General features: G+C 43.4%; 1 protein-coding gene across 2 annotated transcripts in view; it reads right to left on the bottom strand.

Annotated features, from left to right (window-relative positions):
* MBTPS2 (membrane bound transcription factor peptidase, site 2) overlaps window positions 1-14,484 on the bottom strand; it is a 45,579-nt gene extending 31,095 nt beyond the window's left edge. Inside the window, exons 1-4 of one of the 2 annotated variants that reach the window (XM_038382256.2) lie at window positions 14,255-14,484; window positions 9,902-10,050; window positions 7,802-7,940; window positions 3,023-3,126 (exon numbers count right to left, since the gene is read on the bottom strand). In XM_038382256.2, the coding sequence (XP_038238184.1) occupies window positions 3,023-3,126; window positions 7,802-7,940; window positions 9,902-10,050; window positions 14,255-14,458 (596 nt within the window). In that variant the 5' untranslated portion in view covers window positions 14,459-14,484. Of the gene's footprint in view, window positions 1-3,022; window positions 3,127-7,801; window positions 7,941-9,901; window positions 10,051-12,984; window positions 13,438-14,254 lie in introns of those variants that run through there. The other variant, XM_038382273.2, reaches the window with a different exon arrangement.
* Between the last annotated feature and the right edge of the window lie 4,550 nt (window positions 14,485-19,034).

Here is a 19,034-nt window from a genome sequence, read left to right as displayed (position 1 = left end):
ACATATAGCAAGGAGCACCTACTTCTTCTGACATCTCTTACAACACAATAAGCTCCTTTATAAAGCTGGGACTTTTCAGCTTGAAAAGAGATGACTAAGGGGGGACATGATACGGGTCTATAAAATTATGATGGGTGTGGAGAAAGTAAATAAGGAAATGTTATTACAAGAACTAGGGGGCACCAAATGAAATGAATAGACAGCACGTTTAAAACAAAGAAGAGGAAGTATTTCTTCACACAAAGCACAGTCAACTTGTGGACTCTTTGTCAGAGGATGTAGTGAAGGCCAAGACTATAACAGGTTTCAAAAAAGAACTGGATAAGTTAATGGAGGCTATTAGCGAGGATGTGCAGGGATGCAAAAATAAGGTCTGAAGTGTCCCTAGCCTCCATTTGCCAGAAGCTGGGAATGGGCAATGGGGAATCACTTGATGATTACCTGTTCTGTTCATTTCCTCTGAAACACCTGGCATTGGCCAATCTCAGAAGATAGGATACTGGGTTAGATGGACCATTGGTCTGACCCAGTATGGCCGTTCTTATGTTCTTAAAAAGAATGCTGGGGCTTTCTAATTCAGTACAAAAAGGAAGGAATGCCACATGTTCCCATTTACAAGGAACAGTCCTGATTATGAAACTCTATCCCACATCTTGCATTAAGTGGCCTAAAATGTCTTTGGGGTTCATTTAACATAGTGATATGTTGTGACCAAAGTATCACAATGTTGTAACACAACAATTTTATGCTGAAGGGGAAAGCCTAAAAGGTATCAACTGAAAAGGGTGGTTTTCTTCTGAGACCTCCCTTTCAAATATTGACCAAACCATTGCCCTTCTTAGTTTGTGAATTGTGATCTCAGGAGCGCTCAAGGAAATATAGCTACAGACATCAGACCTACAGACAACAACAACAGATAGCCAAAGAAACAGATTCTAATAAAGAACTTGATTAATGCCTAGTGTATATGTAGAAATTAAAGACCACACATACTGGAAGAAAGCACAGAACATCACTTCTCTCCATCATTCAGCACACCAACAGGAGAGAATTCTTATCTAGAGAACATGAGGCAGGAGGCCCTTCTACTATACCTGCTGATGGCTCACAGGTGTGAGGTTAGACCCCAGCACATAAGGTAGGCACAGCCACACAATGGCCCCTTTTGGAACTCGCATATCAAAGTGAAACCCACAGCATATTCCCTCATGGCCATCCTGATTTATTCTGTCCTGAGCCAACAGGATGGTTCCTGTACCTAACTCAAGACTGGCATCTCCCTGTTCTTCCCTGTGAAGCTCAAAAAAATGAAGGCTCAAGGAATGTAAAGACCTAATGAAGGTATTTTAAACCCAAGATTTCATTGATCAAAATAGTACCTTTCGAGTAACATGCTACAGAACCAGTTAGCTTTTAATTTTGAAATTTTGCCAGTCACAATTATTGTCTAAAAGAAACAGTTCTCTACATAATATTGGGCTAAAGACAAGGCACCTTGTACATTGTGTAACTGGATCTAAACACTGTTCTAAGGCAGTGGTGCACAAACAGGGGCACAAGAGGTTCGGGGGGGAGGTGTGCAAAGAAACTTTGGCCTTTTGCCTTTTTAAAAAACAAACATACAATTAAAAGCACAGGCTGGCTTATTTTCAACAATTTGGTAAGTTTTATAACTAGAGTAGGCCTATTATGCCTTTAAAATTAAATTTGATTCTCATTCATTTTGAAGCTCATTTATGATTAACAATTGATACTAAAAGACAAACTGACAACATATATAATAATAGTTGAGAGCCTGGGACCTCGAGTGACCCAGACACGCTAATACTGAAGCGAATGAATGAACAGTCTCATCTCTGTGTTTCCCCATCACCTTCAAGCAAGAAAACCAGTTTCAGATTACAAGTAATGGAGGCAGGGTGCAACAAATTCTGTGAATGGTAAGAGGGATGCAACTGGAAAAGTTTGCATGCCACTGCTCTATGGGTCCCTGGTTTCTGTAGTATTCCTGTATGGCAAACCAGAAATTTGGCAGGTAAATCTCAGCTTTGAGGATTTTGTACATGACTATGAAAACAAACAATATAACCAGTACAATATTTCTTGTGTTATTTCTTTCAATATGCATTTGGTTCACTTTATATTTCTGTCAAAGTATTAACATGCCACCAATCTTTGTATTGAAATGCACAGCTGGTTTTGGCAGCTGGACAAGACAAAGCCAGGGTTTCTGACACGCAGCTGATGCTTTTGGTGTTCGGGAGATAACGATTCTTCTCCTTCCCTGCCCATTGTGGGCAAAGGCAGAGGTGACCTCAACACCAAGTGCCCCACCAAACCACCTAGTAACCCTGCCCTTATATCTTTCACAGCATTTAACAGTAATGGCTAAGCACATCAGATAACTCTTTCTGTTGAAATGATTACCAGTAAAAGAGTTAACACCGACATTTAAAATATCATTATGCATAAGAATTAACATACCACTCAGATTAATTGCAGCAAGTCACATCTCTCAGAACTACAGTTCAGCCTCTTGGTACAGCCCTTCATCAGTTTGCATTTAAGTCACATCATGAAGATTTCCATAATACCCATAAAGAGCTGGAAACTTTTCTGAGAATAAAATATTAGATTCTGGAACACCATTCTGTAACAGTGTACAGTGTCTTTGCAAATTCCATAGCTACAGAATCACAAAAAATGTGGGACCTTGCTTAACAGTAAAGTAAATTAAAGGAAGGCTAACTTTAAAGCTGAAGCAATGCAGTACATTAAAGAAGTGAAAGTCCATACTGATGATCTGCGCAGTAGACATTTATTTAAAACTCTATGCACCCGACCATGATTCTAAGCACTTCGAAAACTTACAATCAACACAAACCATAAAATACAATTATAAAAAGAGAACAAATGAATTGTCTGTATAAACCACAAACTCTAATCATATTCACCTGTAGTTAAATACTCAGGAATATAAAGCTTTGTTGGAACATAGTAAGAGAAAAATAGTTTGCATTACCGAATAGCTGCCACCCCGTGGCCGACTTCATGTATGACACCACTGATGAGGATTGCAGTGAAGAAATAAGTCAGTTGGCTGATAGGCAGATTTACACCAGGCACCTGTTCATGTAGGCATGACAACAAAGCAAAACAAACTAGGATACCAGGAGATACAAAGACAGATCATTTTGCCTTTAAACATGCTACTGCAACATAGTTGTTTAAAGACCAGAAGCACAAGGGCCCTTTGTGTACAGAACTATCAAATGACCCCTCTGCCCTTTCTACCTTATATATTTTTTTAAAAAAATGCCTTTCATTACCTTTTATTGAAGATTTAAAACACTCACATTCCAAAAAACGCAACAAAAACAAACCAAATAAACATGACAAATCATGTGAGAAACTGCCCTAACTCTCATTAATCTTCAAAAGTGTATGCAGCTTTACACAGAAATGGTATACAAATAAATCAGTCATGGAAATTGCAAACATCAGTTTACAACTTTCTGCAGTGACTCTTGTAGGAATCGCAGCTCATTCATCATGAGATTTAAAAAAAAAAACCCTCATTTTTAGGCCAATCACATTTTTTGGTCTCTCTTCTTGTTTGTGGACTCCTTCTGATCACTCCCACTGTGGCTGTGACAAATATAGGTTGAAAATTCAACCTTAAATGCATACAAAGTGTGTACACAAATAATACAGGCCGTTCCTCTTCCGACAGATCCCACTGCCCCAGACTCCCTCTGCTCACCATTACCACTGACAGGCTGCTGTCCTACACACGCAGAGACTAACTTCCCCAGTCCCTTGGCTGGCTCCAAGACCTGCTCCCAGCCAAGCCAGCAGTGGAAAAGGCTGCCCTGTGTTCCTAGCTTTATTAACCCCTGCTTCCCACACTGTAGTGGAAGCATGAGGTCACTGCTGCTGCTGAGCTTGGAGAATGCTCAGTTCTGCAGCATCTCCACCAGGGCTTTGACCCCTCAGAGCACAGAGGTTGCACCCCAGTAACGAGGACATCTGAGACAGCTGCTGTGGCTGCTACCAGCAGCACAAACTGAAATATTGACCTCCAGTATTAAAAAGGGGGAACTGCAAAGAGTGCAGGCAAGATGACTGAACTGCCTGTGTTTTTATCACCAGAGCCTTCCAAAATTGGCCTGAAATTGTGACACACAAATAATATCATGAGTGTTGGCAACACTACAATAATGCAATGAGCTGATGTTAGCAATTAGTAAGACAGCCATTTTGTAATTTTCCTTAGCTTTTAAACTACACAACACCACCAGCAACATTTTGATGCAATCAGAGAATTCCAAGCATATAAATTTATTTCATTCTCTCATTTTAGAGAAGCTCCTACCTTGAAGAATCTAAGGAGGAAATCAACAACACAAGAACAAGTTACAGGGAAAAGCCAGACAAAGATGACAGGAAACAAAGGAAGCAGAAAATGAAGATAGACGTAAGGATGGGGAGAGGCAGAAATCAACCATATTAGTATAGACAGACTGCAGGACAATGCAGTAAAGAGAGTGGAAAAGAACAGAAAGGAGAAAAAACTGAAAAAGAAAAAGAGGAGTAGTACAGAAAAAGGAAATGACAAAAAAAGAAAGGCTTGCCTCTGAAAAAACTGGTTCTGGAGGTGAGACTCAATAGGAGAGGCATTAATCACTTAACCCAGGGTTCCTCAAGCTTCATTACACCACGACCCCCTTCTGACAACAAAAATTACTACATGACCCCAGGAGGGGGGACCCATGCCTGAGCCCCGCCATCCCAGGCCGGGGGGGGGGAGGGAGGGAGGGAGACACACAACAAAGCCAAAGCCCAAGTCCCACCACTCTATGCAGGTGGGCCCAAGCACAAGAGCTTCAGCCCAGAGTGGGGGCCTGTAACCTGAGCCCCGCCACCCAGGGCTGAAATCCCCGATCTTTGGCCCCGGGTGGTGAGGCTTGGGCTTTGGCCCCAGCAAGTCTAACACCAGCCCTGGCGACCCCATTAAATGGAGTTGCAACCCACTTTGGGGTTCTGACCCACAGAACCGCTGACTTACACTACAGTTAAAAAAAACAAAAAACAAAAACAAACAAACCCCCCCCCCCAAAATAAAACTAAAAATTCTTTTTAAAAGAAGGGGTAAGGAAAGCAGAGTAGAATATAGAGAGATAATATTTATGACTAGGCCTGTCACTGTCAGCAGAGTTGGACCATGATGCCACCTCTCAGCAGTAGGCACCACAGTCCTACAGTGTCCACAACTGAGAGAGAGCTCCTGAGGGAAGCAGAGTTAGAAATTCAAACGTAGCACCCTACCAATTTGAAGCCAGGCATGCTCGCGCACACTATGCATCATCTGTATTTTCTGCATCAACTGCTGGTGTTAATTTAAAGCTAGAGCTGCTGAGAAGAGCAGAGTGTCTCAGACACGTACAAGGACAAAGTGCTATTAGCACTGAAAGCTGGCATCATGAGTCTATCATGAATATAGGATGCTTCCCGGCGTTGGTTTTCAGACTCAATGTCCGCAAACCTATTTTAAGATACATTTAAAAGGAATCTAATCCTTCATGAAATATACTGAAATTGAAAATAGCATTCTGTTAGGAAACAACATCATCTCTATAGATATCTTGATTTTCTAAATTCTACTAAAAACATTTGTATGAAAAGAGGACCCTTTGTTATGATGCTTCTTTCACATATCTGACAGTTGCAATAATTTCCATAGTAAGCAACTGGTAGAGAATAATCAGTAGAAGAGGAAGACCACTAAACAAACAAACATTCTATTTTCAAGCAAATTCTCATAAGAGTCGAGGCAGAGAACAGAAATTGTTATATAGATATATAAGCTATAAAAGTAAAATTGACTTTTTCAATTATTCTTATAAGGCATCTCTACCTCTTTAAAGTTTATTAAGCCAACAACTACAGTACGGGGACTAACTAGTTTTGTGGTTTTGAGCTCAGCAGCTATTCTCTTGTACACTGTCTATGTACCTCTCCTTTACTTACCTTACAATAATTATAAAAAGATAATCAAATTTGTATGCAACAGACAGATGGCTGACCTACAGATACAGCTGGAGAGGGTCTCTACACAACTGTTCCTGTCACTGGGACTACTCGTCTGCCACCAGGTACTGAATCACTTTATTACCGCTAATTGGATGTATCTGAGTAAGTCAATGGCACTCCACTCTGAAGATGCTTGCTTCACATAAAGCTCTAAGATCATGATGGTCTCCGAGAGAAAAAGTAGGCAATGAAGAGGCAAAAACAAAAATGGCAGATATATAGCACGCACTCCCCTTTGGAATGTTGAAGTGACGTGACAACTAGTTTAAAAAAAAAATCAAACTATATCCGTTTTCCCTCTAAATATCTGGCAATACCACAATATACAGCAACTCTTTGAAAGGTAGAGTTAAAAAGTACGTTGTGACAATTCAAGGTAAAAAAAATTGAAAAGGGAATATAAAAAGAATCACAAACCTGCCTAGCAAAAGCTTGCTTTTCACCCATATCTCTGAATTAGGTGTCTCTAAATACTTCTCTTTCCTTGCTTTAAATGTATTGATATTAGCAGCCCTGGGGAGTCCATTCCAATTTTGGATATTAAATCTAAGTCGCTACTTTCATGGATCCAATTCACATGGATAGGTTATATTCCAAGGGTTCAGTTTTAATTTTCCCTTCACTCCCCCCTCTCTCTTAACAGAGGTATTTCACAAAGACCTTCCATTTTGTGAAGGTCATGACATGATCAATTCCATGGTAAGATCACAAAATGAGGGAGTGAGGATGGTGTTCCTGTACAAGAATATAATAATAATGTGCAGAGAGAGCGAACTTTAACTTCTTTCAGAATTGTTACATCTGACAGAGAGAAGACATAAGAATATTCAGCTGGAAACATTCAATAAAATTGATGTAAACAATGCAGAACAACCTTACATGACTTTATATGAGTGTGGGAGAAGACAGATGCACTCTGGTCAGATTATTATACGAGAGGAAATAAAATTATCTACATAACCCTTCTTGTAAACTAAAACTATTTATAAAGGTGATGTCATTCCTTCTTCACTGCCTCAGATATTCCAAAATAAGAGATAAAGAAATTTTAAATGCAAACTCTTCCATTTTGCAAAATAGTTCTCTTCTTCTGGCACTGTATGATTTAGTGTCTGGTATCAGAAACCCGTGCAACAAACAAATACAATGTTATTAGCTCTGTAACCAGACATTGCCAACAGAGATAACATATGATCCTTGCGTGATTCAAGTGTTTAATCAGCTTCACAATATAATCTTTGCCTCCCACTATCCTGAACAGTTGTTCATCCTTCCTTCCCTCTTTTACTGACATCGTGAACTGAAACAAACTGAAACACTCATCTTTTTGTGGATTACACACATGGCTTCTTTTGCAAATTTCAAACCCATCACCCTCTACTTGCAAAAAGTAGGGATTCTAAATAGCTGAGTAGAGGCAAATCCTTATAGCTGATTGGTATTCTTAGTAACTGTGACACTTTCTGAGTATTCAATATGCATACTATTCCAAATTCCTCTGTATTTTTTTTTATATAAATTTTCATGTGTTGCTACCTCTTTTTTTTTAAAGACTGAATAGGAACATGGCCATTTTTGGTATAATTGGTGAGACTTCTAATCTTGTGTGGGAAGATTTCAAGGTCAGAAAGGCAAACATCTCCTATGAAGACATCTGTTTGAAACAGGTTATAATTCTTAAGCTGAAAAACAGAGAGGGAACACTTACCACGACTTGCAAAATACGATCATTCTGGACAGCAGGAGCCTCAGTTATCATCAGCGTCAGTGTCTGCATCAGTGTCTTTCCAAGGAGAACAACAGAACCAAACATGGCAACTATGCCAAACACCATTCCTATACTGAACCTGAAACAAAGAGAAACAAATGGTCCTGCGCACGTAAAATGAGCAACTGCATATCATGAAGACACTTAAATGCATCAGTGCAACATAACATATCAAACAATGGGTCAAAACTTCCCCAGTGCTATTCTATCTATCTGGTATATCACCACAAAAGTATCACCAATCCAATAGAAGGCTTAAGCCTACAGGAGCAGAACTGCATTTTTCTCCAATGAAGAAGTTAATGTCATAATATTATACAAAACTGCAACCAGTTGAGGGTCAGGATTAGACAGTGTTTCACATTGTTTCCATGCCACTAGAACAGGAAATACTTATTTTCAGATTATCATAACTTGCAAAATTTTATTAATGTTTCTTAACCAATGAGAGGGAAAACTGGTACCTAATGGTATTTAATGCATTAGATAAAGCTTATTTTCTGGCTAAAATATTGCAAGTCGCTGTAAGCTTTTTTCCCCTCCTCTAACAGTTTCATTGTTCCACTACCACCTTTAGTTGAACCTCATCAGGAGTTAGTTAACATATTTATTTTAAGCTGTTTGCATTTGTAATTAAAATAAAAGGGACAAGTGGAAGCCAGTATGTTCTCTTTTGCTGTAAGATATTATACATATTATAAAAAGGCTATTTATGACTGATGTAAGCCCATTTTAACCCAAAGTTATCTTACATAAGAGGAAACTTAAACAAAGAGTATCAACTCAGCAGATCTTTCCTCTTTTATTCACTCCTATCCCACTGAGAGTACCAGCAAAATAAGTTCAGTACTGAACAGAAAGATTAATACACACAATGGGACAAATTCAAGACTTCTCAGCTGTTATTCCCAGAGTTAGTGCAAAATCATGCTGGAAACAGTTTTGCATGCATTTTCTGGCCCCCCGAAAAGTACCCACAGCACCACTGTGCATATCATTCACACCAGGAGCATAAAAAATTCCAGCAGAGGAAAGTGTAGAATGGATATAGGCTAAAATGTAAGCAATGCACCCTAACTCCCCACACAGCTTTAGAATGCCCGGTAAATGGCTTTGCCAACAGAGCCAAACGTGTAGCCCGATTTCTGTCAGGGATCAAACCAAGCAACTTTTTAAGCATTTGCCTCTGGCCAGCCAGAGTAATGAATTTGGTGCCACTGATTTCTCAGACTGTCTTCCCCACCAAAAGGTGTAATCCTGAAATGGGACTATTTGCATACAGTCTAACTGACTTCAAAGGGACTATTCAAATGCTTGCAGGAAAAAGCTGCAAGCAGTATACCAATATTGTGATTTTTGTCTCCTGCAAAATACCAACAGGCATTTTAGGCAATACTACAGAATTATTACAGCTCAGCTTCTTGTTTACCTCCGTAATGAAAACAGTTACTTTATAAACAAAAACTTGATTTCTAATAAATGTTTTTGAAAGAGTACAAAGTAGAAAAGGATCTTCTATACAACAATAAAAAGTATGCAAAGTCTTTAGCAAGGCAGACCAGGAAAAATTATTTTTATTTCTTTATTAGGTATTTCATAATCTCTGAAACTATAAGTATCAATGGTGCACTGACAATTTTCAGGGAAATTAGATTAGGAAAATATCTAACTTCCATTAACTTTTATATTCTAGTGTCCAGGGTAGAGCTTAGTGTACAGGGCTGGATATACCTTGTAACACATAAAAAGCTACTTCTGGGTCTCCTAATAAATATATAACCTAGGAATTTACAATGCTTACAGACTGAATTTTTTCAGCCAATATTTTGCCAAATACAGATTTATAAAAAGAGAAAGAAAAGAAGATTGGTACCGTAACTACATTTGTGTGGTTTTAATACTAAGTTATCAAGGTTGTATTATAACCTGATCATTTTAAATCTAACAGTGTGGTAATAATTATTGCTACTCTGATAAACAAGAGGAAAGTTTTCTAGTGTTTGTCCAATACAAGGCCAAACTAGAATTCTGAAACTATACCATAGATAAAGAAATCTGGGTTTCCATCGTCCCCAACTGTAGAATACACGGTTGAAGAGAGCAGTTTGCCATCGCATATGAAAAGGAGAGATGCTCAGCCCATATGACATCAGCCAATCTTCATAAGATGCTTTCAGAGAGCTAGATGACTATAAGAAACAATGGAAAGTTAGTTTGACACACAGCTTTCAGGAAGATTTCATGTAATGACATCCAGTAGAACAAAGAGAAGAGTAGTATATGGGAGTATGTATGTGTGCATATAGCAACACTTACATAAACTACGCAAAAATAATGTCTGCAGGCACCGCCCCCCACAGCTTCCATTGGCTGGGAACCAGCAGGGGGTTGGGGTGCAGGGAGGGGTGCGGAGTGCGGGGGGGGGCTCGGGGTGAGCAGGGGGGCTCAGGGCAGGGGGTTGGGGTGCAGGAGGGATGCGGCAGGGGGGGCTCAGGGCAGGGGGTTGGGGTGCAGGAGGGATGCAGGGTGCAGGAGGGGGCTCAAGGCAAGGGTTTGGGGTGCCTGCTCTGGTCTGGTGCTGCTTACCTTAACAGGCTCCGGGGTGGCAGTGGCACGCAGAGTGGCTATGGCAGGCTCCGTGCCTGCCATGGCCCCACGCCGCTCCCGGAAGTGGCCAGCACCACATCCCTGCGGCCCCTGGCAGCGGGGGGGCAGAGGCCTCCGTGCACTGCCCTCCCCTGCAGGCACTGCCCCCCGCAGCTCCCATTGGCCAGGAACAGGCAGAGGGGTGGGGTACAAGAGGGGTGCAGCAGGGGGCTCAGGGCAGGGGATTGGGGTGCAGGAGGGGTACAGGGTGCGGCAGGGGGTTGGGGTGCAGACTCTGGCCCGGCACCGCTTGAGTTGCTCCGGGGTGGCAGCAGCGCGCAGCAAGGCTAAGGCAGGCTTCCTGCCTGCCCTAGCCCCACGCCGCTTCCAGAAGTGGCCAACACCACGTCCCTGCAGCCCTTGGGGGTGGGTGGGGAGTGGGCAGAGGGCTCAGCGCGCTGCCCTTGTCTGTGGGTACCTCCCGCAAAGCTCCCATTGTCCGCAGTTCCCCGTTTCCGGCCAATGGGAGCTGTGGGGGGCGGTGCCTGCAGGTGAGGGCAGCGCACGAAGCCCTCTGCCCTTCCTCCCCCAGGAGCCGCAGGGACGTGATGGCAGCCACTTCCGGGAGCAGTGCGGGGCCAGGGCTTATCCCCTTAGCCTGCCTTATCCCCGCTGTACCATGGGGGTAGCAGTCCTGCGGGCCATAGTTTGCCCACCCCGGCCTATATGGTTTGCAGGATCGGAAACTGTTGGCATGTCTACATGTACAGTGCTGCAGTGGCCACTGCAGCACATCTGATGAAGATGTTCTATGTTGGCGGGAGAGAGCTGTCCTGTTGGCTTAATAAAACCACCTCCACATAGGACAGAAGGTATGCCAGCGGGAGAAACTCTCCCACTGCCATAGTGCTGTGCACACAAGTGCTTATGTCAGTGTAACTTATGTCACTCGGGGTGGTGGTTTATTCACACTCTGAGTGACATAAGCTATACCGACATAATGCATAGTGTAGACGTAGCCTAACTGAGCAACCTTTGTATCGTCACTATTGGATGAAGAGCATCTTGGTAACAACAAAAAGACTTTCCAGGCCCCATGCATACTTGTTTTATCTGCCAATAGAAATATACCTGGTAATACTAACAGTATTTTAAACCAGTGTATTATTACAAATGCCATATGACAAACCAATATCAATTTCACAAATCACTACTGGAGCAAAAATGCATTAATAGCGTGAGTTATGACCTCTATATTATTGCATAACCTCAAAGATTGTGAATGCCTGTTAACGTCTAGGAAATATATATAAATATAACATGGAAAATAGAGCAACAGAAGTTGAGCCATGAAAACAAGCTATTAAAGGAGGAAAACCACTACAGTGCAACAATCACAGCATACAGATCTTTCCATCACGAAAAGTATAATCAGGTTCATATATGGAAAGCCACTTTGTCTTTTTTTGTATATTTAAATTGTAAGCTCTTTTAGGCAGGGACTATTTCTTAATACGTTTGTACCCTGGCTAGCGACATAGAGTCCTGATCATAATGAGGCTCTTTGGATACCAGCATAATACAAATAATAACACCACCTTTGCTTTTAAGTACCCACTATTCATACTAATCTGATTATTTGCCTAAACTCTGGATCATGCCTTCGGTATGACTGAAGCATATATGGTTGTGATTTATATACCTACCAACAAGTCAGAGACACCCTGTTGACATTCAACAGTTCCAACACATTCCCTGATGACTAAATATATTGAAATTTAGGATTTTTCCTGCTCTCCTCAAGAGTCCTCTTAGGACTGCTACCAACTACTCAATTGCCTCTAAACCATATGGTTTCTTTTCTTCTTTGCTCATGGATGAGCAGTATCAAAAGGGGATCTAAAAAGAAAAAGAATGGTTGCGCAGACGGACTGAGAAACACTTTTCAAGGCCCATATCCTGCAATGAGATGTAGACAAGCAGATCATTTGGAGTCCCAATTACTTCAGTGGATCTCCACACAAGTGTAAAAGTTTTGCCCACATTCAACTACAGGATAGGAGCCCAAAATTGTTTGTCAAAACAGCATCTGAACAGCTAAAATCAGAAGACAGCCTGATGGCTGGTCTTTTTTCGATTACCTAAGAAAGAAAGATCGTAGTTCAGATTTTCTCCCCCTTGTATTCAACCACTCCTAATTAATGGAATGCCTAGCTCAAGTCTGTGGTTCAAATTTTATTTGAGCAGATCTAGAACAAATATTGACAATTTTTTTTAAAATTACTGATTTTCTTTTACAAATAGAGTATTGGATTTTTTGTCAGCTTAATTATTAAATCATAATATCACAATATTTTTCTATAAAATGCTTTGCAAATATTGCTTTCATTATTCGCTGAGCTTTATTTGTTTTTTTATCAAGGCAAGCAGCAGAGGGAGCTGCTTATTACTCCTGTTTGCTCATCTTCTAAATATTAAGAGAAAATATCTTTAAGAGTTTGTTCCTATATCATTTCTAAAAATATTTTTACACCTACCCTACAACTAAATCTGTTTGCCTTATTGAAATAAACCAGGTTTCACCATGGCTGACGTGCGTGATTAAGATTGGAGGATTAGGACCTTTGCTCTGAAAAATAAGAACAGCGTGGAGAGAGCACTACATTTAATATTCACAATCATTGTTCTCAAGTTTGTTACACTTATTTTTTTTTGCACAAGTATTTAACAACTTGGATCTACTTTCAAAGGACAAGCAACAAAACAAACAACTAGCATCAACATTAAAATTTACTGAGCCAAGTTTTGCTAGTTATGAAGATATGATACTCCCTCTGCGGAGGATAGTACTTTCCATGATCTCTATACAGACTGCTGTATTTGTTTATTCAGATTTATAAAAATGCAAAAAGAGGCACTAATCCACATGCTCTAGGGCAGGCTTCTCAACCTTTTTCTTTCTGAGGTCCCCCCAACATGCTATAAAAACTCCACAGCCCACCTGTGTCACAATAACTGTTTTTTTTGCATATAAAAGCCAGGGCCGGCATTGGGGGTAGCAAGCAGGGCAACTGCCCAGGGCCCCATGCCACATGAACCCCTGCAAAGCTACATTGCTCAGGCTTCAGGGCCAGGTGGTGGGGCTCAGTGATCTGGGCTTCAACCCCATGCGGCAGGGCTTTGACTTTCTGCCGTGGGCCCCAGTGAGTCTAATGCTGGCCCTGACTGGCAGACCCCCTGAAAGCTGCTTGCAGCCACCCAAAGGGGCCCAGACCCCTGGTGGAGACCCACTGCTCTAGGGTCCCTTGATACAGCTGCAAAACACATCCTTAATGCAGCAATTTAACCCACCCCTGCCCCAGCCCCTGCCCCTTTCAACCTCTCCCACCACCTCCACCGCCATTTTCAAATGCCTGGAGGGGGGAAAAGGAGCCTTGCAACGCTGCCGGAAGAGTACGTTCGGACTATTTCATTCACAAGTGGGTTACGCAGTTTTGTTTTACTGCTTATTTCTGGGATGACGTCGGAAAGAGGAAGGACATTCACAGACAGGACACTAAGACACATACACAGGGCGGCCTCCGGACGCCGCAAACCTGGGCCTGGGCCTGGGCCCGGGCCCGGGGTGCGAGGCGCCCCCGACAGACTCGGGGGGGGGAGGGGAGGCGCCCAGCCAGGCCCGCCCCTCGCTGCAGCTGGGGCCGCCGGCCCGCAGTGACCCGCCCCCCTCCCCCTCGGGATGCAGCAGGGGGTCCGGCGCTCCCCGTCCCGTCGGCCCGCAGCCCTTCGCTGCCCCGGCGACCTCACCCTCAGCAGCGTGTCCGCCAGGTAAATGACGCACCAGCCCCCCAGCACGCACACCACCACCGGGATCGGGATCATTGCGGCACCGAGGAGGAGGATGAGGCGGCGGCCGCGGGGGTTGCCGCACACAGCGATGACCCCGGAACTAAAAGTGTATCGGAACCGTCGTGCGGCAGCCCCACTTTCTGGTCGGACACTTCCGGGCATGGGACACGGGGGAGAAACGGCACAAGCGGTCGCGGGGAGGTTGGATTACGTCATGATGTATCTAATCTCCCTTCTCTCCCCCTCCCCATGACACGCCACAGCGGCGAACGGTCGCTGGTCCGCATGCGCTTGCTGCTGCCTTCAGCGGGGAGCGGTCTTTGTTTGCGCATGCGCGCTCAGCACCCTGAGCTGACCCCGGCGAATACGGGGGAGGGTGTTGAGAGGAGAGCGTTTGTGGAGTGTGCGCAGGCGCAGTGCAGTGATTTTTTTTTTCTACAGGCTTCTTTTGTAGTAATAAGAACAAGAGGACTTGTGGCACCTTAGAGACTAGCAAATTTATCGGAGCATAAGCTACAGCTCACTGCATCGGATGCATTCGGTGGAAAATACAGGGGGGAGATTGATACACACACACAGAGAACATGAAACAATGGGGGTTACCATACACACCGTAACCAGAGTGATCACTTAAGATGAGCCATCACCAGCAGGAGAGCCGGGGGGGCGGAGGGGGGGGGAACCTTTAGTAGTGATAATCAAGGTGGGCCATTTCCAGCAGTTAACAAGAATATCAGAAAGAAAAGGAGGACTTGTGGCACCTTAGAGACTAACAAATTTATTAGAGCATAAGCTTTCGTGAGCTACAGCTCACTTCATCGGATGCTCCGATGAAGTGAGCTGTAGCTCACGAAAGCTTATGCTCTAATAAATTTGTTAGTCTCTAAGGTGCCACAAGTACTCCTTTTCTTTTTGCGAATACAGACTAACACGGCTGCTACTCTGAAACCTAAGAATATCAGAGGAACAGTGGGGGGTGGGATGGGGGGGAGAAATAACATGAGGAAATAGTTTTACTTTGTGTAATGACTCATCCATTCCCAGTCTCTATTCAAGCCTAAATTAATTGTATCCAGTTTGCAAATTAATTCCAATTCAGCAGTCTCTTGTTGGAGTCTTTTTTTGAAGCTTTTTTGTTGAAGGATAGCCACTCTTAGGTCTGTGATCGAGTGACCAGAGAGATTGAAGTGTTCTCCAACTGGTTTTTGAATGTTATAATTCTTGACGTCTGATTTGTGTCCATTCATTCTTTTACGTAGAGACTCTCCGGTTTGGCCAATGTACATGGCAGAGGGGCATTGCTGGCACATGATGGCATCTATCATATTGGTAGATGCGCAGGTGAACGAGCCTCTGATAGTGTGGCTGATGTGATTAGGCCCTATGATGGTATCCCCTGAATAGATACGTGGACAGAGTTGGCAACGGGCTTTGTTGCAAGGATAGGTTCCTGGGTTAGTGGTTCTGTTGTGTGGTGTGTGGTTGCTGGTGAGTATTTGCTTCAGATTGGGGGGCTGTCTGTAAGCAAGGACTGGTCTGTCTCCCAAGATCTGTGAGAGTGATGGGTCGTCCTTCAGGATAGGTTGTAGATCCTTGATGATGCGTTGGAGAGGTTTTAGTTGGGGGCTGAAGGTGATGGCTAGTGGCGTTCTGTTATTTTCTTTGTTGGGCCTGTCCTGTAGTAGGTGACTTCTGGGTACTCTTCTGGCTCTATCAATCTGTTTCTTCACTTCAGCAGGTGGGTATTGTAGCTGTAAGAACGCTTGATAGAGATTTTGTAGGTGTTTGTCTCTGTCTGAGGGGTTGGACCAAATGCGGTTATATCATAGAGCTTGGCTGTAGACAATGGATCGTGTGGTGTGATCTGGGTGAAAGCTGGAGGCATGTAGGTAGGAATAGCGGTCAGTAGGTTTCCGATATAGGATGGTGTTTATGTGACCATCACTTATTAGCACCGTAGTGTCCAGGAAGTGGATCTCTTGTGTGGACTGGTCCAGGCTGAGGTTGATGGTGGGATGGAAATTGTTGAAATCATGGTGGAATTCCTCAAGAGCTTCTTTTCCATGGGTCTAGATGATGAAGATGTCATCAGTGTAGCGCAAGTAGAGTAGGGGCATTAGGGGACGAGAGCTGAGGAAGCGTTGTTCTAAGTCAGCCGTGAAAATGTTGGGATACTGTGGGGCCATGCGGGTACCCATCGCAGTGCCGCTGATTTGAAGGTATACATTGTCTCCAAATGTGAAATAGTTATGGGTGAGGACAAAGTCACAAAGTTCAGCCACTAGGTTAGCCGTGACATTATCGGGGATACTGTTCCTGACGGCTTATAGTCCATCTTTGTGTGAAATGTTTGCCAGCAATGCCCCCTCTGCCATGTACATTAATCAAACTGGACAATCTCTACGTAAAAGAATAAATGGACACAAGTCAGAGGTCAAGAATTATAACATTCAAAAACCAGTCGGAGAACACTTCAATCTCTCTGGTCACTCGATTACAGACCTAAGAGTGGCTATTCTCCAACAAAAAAACTTCAAAAACAGACTCTAATGAGAGACTGCTGAATTGGAATTAATTTGCAAACTGGATACAATTAACTTAGGCTTGAATAGAGACTGGGAGTGGATGAGTCATTACACAAAGTAAAACTATTTCCCCATGTTCTTCCCCCCCAACCCCTCACCCCCCACTGTTCCTCAGACGTTCTTGTCAACTGCTGGAAATAGCCCATCTTGATTATCACTACAAAAGATTTTCTCTCCCCCCCCCCAGTAATAGCCATCTTAAGTGATCATTCTCGTTACAGTGTGTATGATAACACACATTGTTTCATGTTCTCTTTGTATATCTATCATCTCCCCACTGTATTCTCCACTGAATGCATCCGATGAAGTGAGCTGTAGCTCACAAAAGCTTATGCTCAAATAAATTTGTTAGTCTCTAAGGTGCCACAAGTACTCTTTTTCTTTTTGTGAATACAGACTAACACGGCTACGACTCTGAAACCTGTCATTTTGTAGTAATGGCTGAGCTTAGGCGGTGCGTGGGGTTCGAGCTGCACAGCGGGTGGGGGAGGCGCTCAGTGAAGGAGGAGCCTGCGATGATCTTGCTGCACGGTGTCGTTGCTCCTCACCTGCTGTGCGCCCCTGTCCCATGCAGCCCCCTCTGGCATGGTGGGGGGGGGGGGAAATCCAGGCATATGCCTCCCTCCTGCACCCTGCACAGCAGAGAGGAGGAGGACATGGCCCCAGGCTATGCCCAGGGAGCACCATAGCTGACTACAATAGTGTCATGCAGCAGAGGTGCTTGGCCCAATGGCCAGGGCCCTGCTTTAACTGCCTGGGTTGGGTTAACCCAGCCCGTCTTTGAATCTGCTTTTGAGGACTCAGAATTTCAAATTCTAGCCCGAGCCCAGGTGTCATAGCACAGCACCTGCCTCCTCGACCCTCTCCTTGTGCCCCAACTTATCCTTTCATTTAAAAGGAAATTAAGTTTCTAACACTAGGTGGTTTAAAGCAGTGCTACCCAAATTGGTGGTCCGTGGACCAGTGCCAGTCGGTGAGCCATCGGCTGCAGTCTGCACGCACATTGGAAAAAAAAAATTGCCCGTCCCTCACATCACATCAGATAGCATGAGAAGCACTGGTGTAAAGAAAAGCTTTCCAGTGTGAACTGTTACAATGCTGCCTTCCTGAATGGGAAGAGAGGTCCTCTCTGCAGTACAAATTCAATTCTGTCTGAGGCCCTACTTACAACATAGGGTATGCCTGCCTGCACTTAAGGTAGGGTGTAAAGTGCATACACTGCACACTCCCCCAGCATGCGTATAAATAGCAGCGTAGACAGTGATGCACTGCTTAGGCAAGTAGAGTACATAGGGAAAGACTTTGGCATCAGGGAAAGGCTCCGGTTACTTGAGCCTTTCACTGTAGTGGGGAAAGGCTCTGGAAGGGAGCTTTTCCCTGCTACAGTGAAAGACTGTGGTACTTGGGAGCTGCCAAAGCCTTTCCCCACTGCCACCCTCTTCACAGAGCCTTTCAGTGCAATGTGTAGCTACACACCATAGTGTGGACTCAGCTTGCCTTTCACTAGGGTATGTAGTAACACCTACCCACACACTGCCCCAAGTGTTGACAGGGTCACAGTTGTATTCTGCTAGAGTTCAGCAAAGGTTCCATTTTTGACCTCAAGCCTGCAGATTTGTACAGGCAGAGCCCTCAGGCCATGTGGAGCCCTACAGCAATCACTTAGGCTTTGCACAGCTCTAGGGATCCACCAGAGCAGATCTGAACACAGAACTGGGGGCTCATATTGTGGATAGGATCTTATCGTGTTTTAACCATCTCTATGGATTGGAGAGGAGCATGCATGTAGAAGGTGATCACAAAAACATAAATCCTTGGGGTGAGGTCCCTATCTTAAAGAAACTATCACAATTTCCAGAAGCTATTTGTAGCATTAGAATAGAAATCAGATGCCAGAATGTAGGAATATTTTCATTTAGTCCGATTTCATATCAAGTAGTAGCAGAATTCTGTCCTAGAATAATGCCAGGGCTGATTTAGGGATTTAATTGTGATTATTTTTTTTGTTAATTGTATGAGTTAACTGCAATTAATCACAGCCCTAATTTAAAGATAAAAAGGAAAATTCTACTAGCCTGATGTACGAAAATGCATCTAGTGTAAACCTAAACTATGTACTCCCAGGCTAGTCTCTGGGAATGTCTTAAAATGGA

The sequence above is a fragment of the Dermochelys coriacea genome, chromosome 1 (assembly GCF_009764565.3).
Source record: "Dermochelys coriacea isolate rDerCor1 chromosome 1, rDerCor1.pri.v4, whole genome shotgun sequence".
In the NCBI taxonomy this organism is placed as follows: Eukaryota; Metazoa; Chordata; order Testudines; family Dermochelyidae; genus Dermochelys; species Dermochelys coriacea.
The sequence above is the reverse complement of the archived record's forward strand: the minus strand, read 5'-3'. Positions and strand labels throughout refer to the sequence as shown.